General features: G+C 43.8%; 1 protein-coding gene across 1 annotated transcript; it reads right to left on the reverse strand.

The window, feature by feature from the left end:
• Positions 1-2,512: 2,512 nt before the first annotated feature.
• HAUS3 (HAUS augmin like complex subunit 3) lies at positions 2,513-8,234 on the reverse strand. Its single transcript, XM_075266363.1, has 4 exons — positions 7,322-8,234; positions 6,294-6,733; positions 4,319-4,544; positions 2,513-2,734 (listed from the first exon to the last, which is right to left on the reverse strand). Exons 1-4 carry the CDS (start codon positions 8,228-8,230, stop codon positions 2,513-2,515), a joined length of 1,797 nt encoding a protein of 598 aa, XP_075122464.1. The 5' UTR covers positions 8,231-8,234.
• Between the last annotated feature and the right edge of the window lie 2,141 nt (positions 8,235-10,375).

Below are 10,375 nucleotides of genomic sequence, written 5' to 3' on the forward strand. Positions count from 1 at the left end.
CCAACCATTCAGGCCCAATCACATTGCCTCAGCAGTCCTTGATGTTGTTCCGGCCTGAAGGAGACCAGTAGCAGCATCGGAGCCCAGGAGAGGTGAGTAAGGGCGGGTTCACACCAACGCCTGATCTCTGTTTGGCAGGTTTCAGTTTCCTGCCCGAGAAACTGGACAGGAGACAGAAAACCGGCAGGCAGTTTGCAAACCCATTCTTTTGAATGGGTTTGCAAAGTGTCCGCCTCTGAGTGTCTTCTGCTTTCCACGACGAAACAGTTTTTTTAAAACCGGACACAAAGTCGGACATGCAGGACTGGTTAAAAACAAACAAACAAACAAAAAAAACAAACGGTTTCGACACGGAGAACAGAAGGCTCTCACCGGCAGACACTGAATGCTGGGTTTCCGTCTTCTGCCAAAACCTGCAAAACGGAGATCGGGCGCTGGCGTGAACCCGCCCTAACAATGTTTTTTTGATGTTTCCTCACCTTCCCTGGACCTCAGCATCTGAAGAGACCTCACAGTATAATAATAGCAGCTCTGATTCAGACATTTTCAGTCCGAACAAAACTGCTGGACCAATTTCGCTAAAGGTTCGGCCATCAAAATCATACTGTAAAAGGAGCATGGCCTAAATAATCGCCATTAATTACAATCAAAGTAAGATGCTTGATTACTCATGACTTTGACTCAGGCTCTAGTTCAAGCAGTCGGACCCTCACTGATCTGCAGTGGGGATAGTAGATATCTGGGGGAAAACCCTTTAAGTAACATATACTTACCCCCCATTACTAGTACTCTTATACGGATATAGAAGGAAGGCTAGTTTGCTCATTCAGAAGTTATTTAAAAAAAAAAAAAAAAAATCAGTTCTGTAATCTACATTGACATGATATCCATCAGCCATACCTATCTATGTTATACAGTCTGTCTATCCTTATCACAGTCTAGCGAGTACTGATCTTCATCCTGTATCTCTCCAGTGTTTGCAGAACTACAGCCCAGAGTTATCAGGCAGAATATCAGTCTTCTTAAAATATCTACTAACATGAATGTTTCTTTACTGGGAATGTTAAGCACTAAAACCCGCTTTATACACCTAGATTCAATAAAACCATTGTTCTACTGTGTCATCATCAGAAACTTCAGTATGAAAGACCTGAAAATGGACTCAAAGGGGATTTTTAAGACTAATGACAAGGGCTGTGGTCCCTCCTGTTGACCAGTGGGGGCGCCAGGAGTCAGCTCTGTCCTATTCACTTGGCTGTGGCAGAAATCGGCATTACCAGGTACAACCCTATACCTGGTGAACAATATACAGTATATATGACATGGGTTGTGGCCCCCTCAGCTGACCTGTGGTGATGTCTGGGGTCTGTCTCCGTACTGACCCGATATTGATGGCTTATCCTGCAGAAAGGTCATAAATATTAAAGTCCTACAAAACGCATGTGAGAGTACAGAAGACAGTAAAACGAAATGAAGTTAAATGATTATTTTTTTGACATGTTAAAACTATTTAAAAAGATAAAAATGCCGCCATAAGAGAGCGATATTACACAGGACTAGCACAGACTTTACATCAACATTGTAAAATAGGACATAAAATACTATATGCAGGTAGTAGATAAAATGATGAATGTGAGAATCGTGTTCTGACGCTGATCAAGGTTTCCATAGTCAGTCCTTACTACAAAAGGACCCACATATAGGATGACTGAGACCATTCAGTACTTCATTGATTTGGGGAGCAGGTCTCATTTCATCTCCTGATAATATTAAATGGCATAAAACTAATATAAAAGGAATTAACCTTTAAGTAAAGGTAAAAAGTCAGTAGAAAGTCAAGGTACAGTAGGTCATCGATGATGGATACTCACAGGACTCTTGTTCCAAACTTCATTGAAGGTTCCAGCCGTCGGACCCATGCCCCCATACATTGGTGTCATATCCAAAAGAAAGTCAATGACCCCTTTAACAATAGTATTTTCACCTCTTCATAGTGTTTGGAGCTTTGTTCTTTAGATACGGAGCCCTGAATTATCTGTATACACATCTATTAGGATGCTAAAACCGTAGCTTCCTGCAGCCACCACTAGGAGGAGCTCTCTCCATACAGTTATTAGGTAAAACTCAATAATACCGCAGCATGGCGTAAACTCTTCAGCTCTCCCTGGAGGCGGCAGCTAGTATATTGCTTAATGCTATGGAGCTGATTTACCGTGGCTTATGCACCAGAAAACCGGTGTACAAGTCATGGAGAAAGATGCAAATTTTTGGTTTCAGATTTGTGAATTTTGAAGTTTTGCCTCCTGCTCACTACCTTTTCAAAGGAGGTGTGGCGGAGGAAGGGTCATCGATGCTGACAGTTTTATCATTATTTATCCCAGACGGGGAGGTGGAATAGATTTCAGATTTTGGACCCGTTTTGATAAAAAAAAAAACCCACAAGATTACATTTACTATAAGTAAAACCAGTTACATTTTGCAGAGACAGTGATTGAATCTCTACAAAGAGCGACTACGAGGTGTGAATATCGGCCTGGCGCTCCAGGTTTTGCACGAGGCCCTTTAGAAGCTCTTCATTCTGAAAGAAGTAAGTGTACAGTTCTTTTTCTAATCTGTCAAACTTGCTGGACTCTAAAATCTTCCTCTTCACCCTCAAATCCTCCAGAACTTCCAATAAAATCTCATTTAATTTGTGCAGACTGGAATTCAATTGCAGAAAAGTGGAGGAGAGTTCCTGAAAACACAAAAGCATAGAACGTGATTTATTACAGAATTATTACACATCGGTGCGACCGGGTCACCTCGGCCAATCTGAGACATTGTGCAGAGAATTATATCACGGTCTAGATCTCTACGTAACCTCAGACTCTTGGAAAGCTGGATCACAATCCTAATGGGAGATGTAACGACAGCTATAATGATTGTCACCCAGCTTTCCCAGACCAAGATACAACTTGGAGTGAAGAAAGTGTTGGCATCTAGTTCGCATTTTTTTCTCTAAGTTAAACTTTATTCCCCTGTTATGTAAAAAGAACAAGGTGATGACAAGACAGGACAAGGGGTTACTTGCAGATTAATGAGGGTCCAACCAATTCAGGAGAACGGGGATTTTTGCTTGGATATTTTAAATGCTCCCTTTGAAAAGAATCCCCCATTCTGCAGATTGGTGGGGGGCTTAGTGGTTGAACCCCCAATGATGTGTACGTTATAACTTGCGATGATGAGAAACCCCTTTAACTATATTTTGTGCTATAGTAGCTCTTTAGAGGAGTGGGTCTTTACTCTACACATCGATGAGTCTTCGGCGCGCATAACCCTGCCACTGCTCCCCATTTGGTATACCTGGGACTTCTTATACTAGGTACCAACCACTGTGTAGTGGGACCACCCTACAAGACCTGCCATTTAGAGATACTTGGACACAATTGTCTATCCGTCACAATTTACAGAATCTTGTACCAAGACTCTGTCGAATATAAGCCGATAATGTCATAGTGTGTGTGATGCTGGGGTCGATGTCATGAGATTCGGGCATTGCTATCTACCTTTATGAAGTACAGCAACTCCCACTTTCCCCACGCCCATACCTGTTTTTTTTCTCTTCTCTTTCACTCTCTCCCTCTCTATATCTTTCCTTTCTATATTTAAACATGGTTATGTTAGAGACCTCTTGCTAGCCTTATACTGGGTATGGAGATTTTTGTGCCCCATTCGTTCTGTGTGGACGAGAGCTTTTTCTACTGTATTGTATTTTTTTTAAAGATTGCATTAAAGGGATCCTATCATTCAAATGCATTTTTTTAATGACTAACATGTCGGAATAGCCTTAAGAAAGGCTATTCTTCTCCTACCTTTCGTTGTCTTTTCCGCGCTGCCGTTCGCCTGAAATCCAGGTTTTTGTCGGTATGCAAATGAGTTCTCTCGCAGCACTGGGGGCGGGCCCAATGCTGCAGGAGAACTCTCCAGCACTGCCTCCATCTTCGTCAGCAACGGCCTCTTCATCTTCTTGTGCATGGTGGGTCAAAATTCAACGCATGCACAAGTCGGATCTGCCAGCGGGCCTCAGTAGAGCCGACTTCACATGCGGGCGGCCATTTTTGGGCTTACATGAGCAGGCACAGTAAGAACTCCATAGAACTACAGGAGCGTACTGCAAAAAAATGGCCGGCACGGAGAAGACAACGAAAGGTAGGAGAAGAATAGCCTTTCTTAAGGCTATTCCGACGTGTTAGTCATAAAAAAAAGTGTTTGAATGATAGGATCCTTTTAATAAATAACAGAAAAACAAACAAACAAAAAAAATAAATAAAAACCTTACCTGGGTATTTAACATGAGCTCAGTTCCACCCGGATACATATAATCTTGCAACGTCTTCAGATTGGATTCGAGTTTTGATGTAAAAATTGATTGTTCTTGCTGAGAAACGGCCAGTTGGTCCTTCATAGACTGGACATCCGAGGATAACTTCTGCGTCGCCGATTCTAACCCGCTGTACGTTCTGAAGAGCTTCTGCGTATTATCCCCATCCAGAAGCTGGAATAATCTGCAGCATATGAGATATCACATAAAGTCACACACAGACAGCACATGAAACAATTCGGCACAGCAGCATATTTTTAAGGTCACCCCCCAACTGTGTTTACCATTATACTTAATGTTCCCATAATACACTTGCACTTACGTACGGACTTCTGGTTACTGTTGTCATCCTGCAGGTTAACTGGACTACAGTTAGATAATTTCGGAAGCCTATGGTGAGCTCAAGCTCCACGTGTCGCACTCATAACAGAGACACGAAAACATATTACAACCTTACAAAAGAACTCCGGACCTGGCTGGCTCCTCCAAAAAAATACAAGAACAACAGTACTGAAGTAGTGAGTAGTATAGTTTGTCCTGACATATACGGCTGAGTACGAGTAACTCCAATTAGTCAAAGTCCTTACTGAGCAAATCTACACACTTCACCCCATAAACTCCTAGGCGAGCATTCATTTTGCCTGTGCCCAATGAACATCAAGAGCTGTGGTTGCCAGACTTCGAGATCAATATTCCATTCAAGGGGTTGTTCGTGATAAATTAAAACTTTACCCCTAAGCTAAACCCCCTCCCCCGGCCTAACTTCTAATATACTCCCTTTAAAAAAATGTATATTTACCCATATGCCTGGGGCGGTCATGTGACTGCTCCTGGCACATTTTCTGATTTCCTAGTGATGTTCGGTTTTGCCGTTTCCGGAGATGGGAGGCCACTAGTACTCCTCTCCCCCACTCATACTCACCAACGCGGACTTCCTCTTCTGCTGGGTGTCGCTTCCTTCACAAGGGAGCCAGAGCTGGCGTCTGCGCACTAGAACCCCAGCAGAAGCAAAAAGAAGCAGCGCTCTATTGCGCATGTGTGGCGTCTGTCGGCATTCTATTGCGCAGGTGCCTATATCTGGATCCCAGGTGCAGGTAGAAGAGGGGACAGTGGCACCTCCACACCTCAAAGTCTTCTCCAGGACGAGAAAAAAGGTAAGTATGATGGGGTGGGCAGGGGGTTAGGGGACTGAATTAGGTAGCTAGGCAGGGCTTGTACTCCGCGGACTAGCTAGAGGGGAGTGAGTTGAGCGAACTGCAATGCATCATGGTAGTTGTAGGCTAAACAGCAGGAACTTTTAAAAGAAAAAAATAAATACATTTTGGCTTGGAAAAACCCTTTAAGGGCGCTGGGTAGAAATCACAGACGAGAACAGGTGTTTCAGCAGATATGGCCACCCCCACATATACATAGGTTTATTTTGCTAGCAGCAATATTGCACTTTGACACACTAACCGCCCCTCCAACACCATATAAGTGGCTTAGAAGAGATTTTTGTTGTGCCATGCTACCTTTAATAGTTTATTCCCATCTGTGCACTAAGGATTATACAACGGCAACCTTTGCTTTTTTCAGAACTCCATACAAGTAAATGGAGAGGCCAGCATATGCATCTCTCCCTTCACTGCAGCCTTGAAAGGGGGTCAGAGGACCCCGGTTCTTGACATAGATACAGATTCCAGAGATGAGACCCATTTATGTAAAATTCTGTGGATTTACATAATACCTCTATAAGCTTGGGAATGAACTATGGTAAACAAAATTGCAGGTGACTTCCCTGGATTTCCAGAAAAAATTGACCACCTTGCAAGCTCAGGGTTTCCCCACATGGTGATCCTACTGCAATTTTGCCATGCCTTACTGGTGACACAAATATTGCTTTTACCATGCCAGTACATACAGAATGTTACTTTGGTATCATTGATCTCCTTACCCATGGCCGGCCGAATCTCTAGAATCAATGTTGTTCCTTGGCTTGTCTGAAGCCAACAAAGAAGGGTTAGACATCTTCATTAATCTGTCTTCCAGTCTATCGGCGCTTTGTCTTAGCTCCTGAATTATGGCCTCCAGTTGCCGCTTAACGCTTCTGTGTTTCGTTAGCTCCAGCTCAAAGCCGAGCTGCAAGAGGTCGAAGGAGGCCCTCTGCTTCAGCAGATGACGGCACACCAGGTCCTGCCTGGACGTATACATTTTGAGGCGGGCCTTCTGTAATTCATAGTCTCCTTTCACAATGGGTATATTCAGTAGCTGGGCATTCTCCCGGACCAGGACTGGCAGGATCTCCTTTTCTATGGATTCTATGTTACTTTCAATCTGCGACGTCTCATCCTTCAAGCTTGATATCCTCACTAGCAGACTGTCTTTTTGGGAGGACTTTGTAATGCAAAGAAAGGAGGTTATACAGCATGTAATATATACTTTGTATATACTCTTATACATACTCAGTATATGTGATAAATATCTAATAGGAAGGGCCCCTTTGCTGGGAATCCCAACGATTACTAGAATGAAGGTCCTTTGCCTCCTGTTCTCAACCACAAAGAGGAGGATTTGTGTAAGGAACATCTATGGCTAAGGACAGTCTGTACAATATACTGATTATTATGGAATTGTTGTGGATGCAAGACCCATATGTAAATTTATCTTGGTGTGCAAATGTCATGAGAGCAAATCGGGGCCTTTGCAGGCCGATTTGCAAATGTATAAAAAAAATATCACTATCTGTAGATTGTGCCATTGGTTTGACACCGTATAGAAATGTATTGGAACGTGATCTCATAAATAATACAGTATGTGCGATATTACTGCTTGCCAATGGAAATGAGTTTGCACAGTTACCAGCTGCAACATGGTGCCTCATAGTGTTTTGGAGAAGAATCCTCCAGATTTTGGAGCACGGACATGACTCCTCCATGCCAAATTCTTATCAGACATGACAGGTGTATAGTATAACCCACCTACCTTGCTTTGAGCTGCACTGGCATTGGCTTGGACCCACTGCAGACCAGCATTTATACTTGAGTTCTTGGCCTTGGCCTCTATTAGCTTGTGCTTTGCACTGATGTACGCCATCTGGAGTCTCATCATCTCTTTGCATTTTTCCTCATGGGCAGGATCACAAAGAACATCTTTATCCAGTTGGATTTGCTGAAAGTCATCATCTGTCCCTTCGATACACTTGGATAAGTCCATGAAGAAATGTTCCTTAGTGAACTTTTTGAGTGCGGCGGTGCTCTGTTCTTCACATGATAAGTACTTATCTAGGAGAACCTGGAATAAGAAGATGGGTGATGACGATGAGGTGGAGGATTCATCGTTTTCACGGGGGCAATAGAATGAAATAAGCTTCTCGATGCCTGTAGCAATTTCCTGGAGCCCATGATTCATCTTGTTATTTAACACCTGCAGGTCACTCAAGGTTTCATTCAAAGCTTTGGCAGCTTCGTCTTCCTCATCTTTCAACTTCAGACCAGAGTGGACATTGGCAGACGCCATCAACTGCAGCTTATTACGTCTCTGTAGGCGCAGCCCCCGCAATTTCTGCAGATTACGAAGTTCTTCCTCTAGCGTCTCCACTGCCACCTCTTCCAAAGCAGAGGCCTTTGAGCTGGTTGGTTTGCAGGTCTTCATCACCTCCTCCAAAGCCTTATCATCCAAAATAGGTTTTCCAGACTCCTTTAAGTCACTAAAAGCTTGCAGCTTCTCCTCCGATACCATATTTTGCTCTGTAACATTGGCACAGAACCAGTCCAGGAAAGATTTGGCATCTGTGGTTTCAAAGAGCCAGTCAAAGTCTTCTCCATCCAGCTTAGAGGCTTTAGGATAGCCCACCTTCTTCAATGTCTGAACGAGCCGATTGCCGCTATTCATGGTGGTCTCTATACAAAAGCATGAAACAAAAGTTATACCAAAAGGTCAGTCCAAGTATGTTTCCCTATTTCTTTCTACAGAGACCCTTCCTTATCAAAAAGAATATACGGTGGGGACTTATGCTGGCCATAGATAATAGATGAATGGACCATACCATCTCGCTATAATCATCAGCTTATGAGAAGTTATAGGGGTGTTCCCATATATACATCCATAGAATATACCATTTAGAATTTTTTCCGGCTCCCGGTTCATTGTACTGGATATTAGTGGTGCTACTATGAAGCACAATTTGTCCAGCAAAAATTAAGCTTTCAAAAGCTTTTGGAAAAAGTGGGGAATGAAAAAAGAAAAAGGCAAAAATGGTAAATTGCTGTTCAGTCCTCCCAATCTCTGTGGTACTATTACGTCACACTGAGGCATGGAACAGGTCCATGTGCTGTTCAATCATGTACCCGACTCCATAATCTGTGTCTCCATCCTACTCTAACTGGGTAAAGCATTCAGCCCAGCAGTTAAGAAACTATTGCACCTGAGGAAGGGCGTAGTCTGACGCCCGAAACGCGTTGTGTGAGTTTTAAATAATAAAGCCGTTACCATTGAATACACTAAGGGGAGCGCAGTTTCTTTCACACCAGATTCCCTCACCGAATCTGACTGGTTGGTCCATTCTACAACTAACTGGGTATATGACCCTCTTCCATCTCATCCCCAACCTTGCTACTCTGTTTATCTCACCATAACCCATATTTTCAAGTTATCACTGACCAGGGTATCTTCCCTTCCACCTTCCCTCGCCACCTATAGGTGAGAGAAGTCACTGCTGTTTATCCTGTGTTGTATGACTAACGTTAGGCTCACCTCTGCATTGGGGTGTCCACCTAAAATCAGCAGAGAGAAAAGTCCTACACCCCATTATAGTCTGTGGAGTCCACAAGTAACTGCTCTTTTAGCGGACGGGCTCTACGAACTCTGCGAATCAGAACAACGGACAGCCAAACACTAGTGTGAACCTAGCACAAGCCTACATTTACATGGACATGGTAAACCACCATCACACGAGTGCATTCTGTGAATGGGGTTATTCATGTGACTGATATTTTGAGGGTCCATTGTCAAGACCATAAAAATATAGGTCATGCTCTATAGAACACAATGTATGGGGGAAACCGCCGTGAAAAAATTCTATCATGTGAATGTAAGGCGGAGGCTATACGTTGATTTTAGACGCAACTCTCTTTTTCACGAAGGTTAGTGAACTGAGTCACATGGTGCCGTCACCAGAACGTCTAGTCACAAAAAGATCAGTCAACTTCTTATGTTTTTGCCACTAGAGGTCGCAGTCACGGCACCCGGGGTCACAATAGGACTCCATTCGCCAACAGTGAAAAAGTCGCAGGGCAATCTTTGATCATGGAAGTCGCAACCAAAATGGTGGTGTAACCTGAAACTTAAAACGTGAAGACCTCTGCTTTCTGTCAGTGACTATAAAGGCTGAAAACCCATCTTACAACCATCTGCCTGACCCCGATGCAGGCCTGACTACACGCCAGCATTGCTGTATCCTCACACAAGCTCAGGATGGATTGCCTGCCTTTGTATTCACTGGCTGCAAGCAGAGGGGAGCAGTCTGGACCAAATACCAGGTTTATATCAGCAGTTGTCTCCCATAGCAACCAGATCACCAAAGGGATTGTCCCAAGCAACCATATGCTAGTGCAGCACAGATAACGAAAACGAAACTAGCAATGTTATTGGTTGCATGGGGCATCCTGAGACTTCTAGTACAGCCGGCACGTTACTACATAACCACATAGGCGACGATTAATGCTCAGTACACAGAGACGTTACTCACCTGCTTGTTTTGTCTTTATTTTTCCCGCTGCTGGTTTCCTCCATGTGACGTCAAACAAAGAGTACGGAGCGCTGCAGAGACCAAATTGTATCAACGACGGAAAAACGCGCTGCTGGTCATGCTTTTACGGCGCCTTACCTGCAGTGGTCGGGAGGGGGAGCTGGTGAGGCGCTGTGCTTGATTTCCCGCCCTCGGTGGTCTGTTGTGTGGTGTGTACTGAGGAGGAATCGTGTGAGGGGAGAAGTCAGTGACATCCCCGTGTACGCAGCTTATCACCAGCACTACTTTAT

The sequence above is a fragment of the Leptodactylus fuscus genome, chromosome 1 (genome assembly GCF_031893055.1).
Source record: "Leptodactylus fuscus isolate aLepFus1 chromosome 1, aLepFus1.hap2, whole genome shotgun sequence".
NCBI classification, from domain to species: Eukaryota; Metazoa; Chordata; class Amphibia; order Anura; family Leptodactylidae; genus Leptodactylus; species Leptodactylus fuscus.

Excerpts from the sequence above, each read along its gene's own strand:
- HAUS3 (XM_075266363.1), bottom strand. The coding sequence starts at position 8,230 with ATGAATAGCGGCAATCGGCTCGTTCAGACATTGAAGAAGGTGGGCTAT. Across the intron at positions 4,545-6,293 it reads AGAGATTCGGCCGGCCATGG|ATTATTCCAGCTTCTGGATG; the intron begins GTAAGGAGATCA and ends CATATGCTGCAG. Across the intron at positions 2,735-4,318 it reads AGCTCATGTTAAATACCCAG|GAACTCTCCTCCACTTTTCT; the intron begins GTAAGGTTTTTA and ends TTGTGTTTTCAG.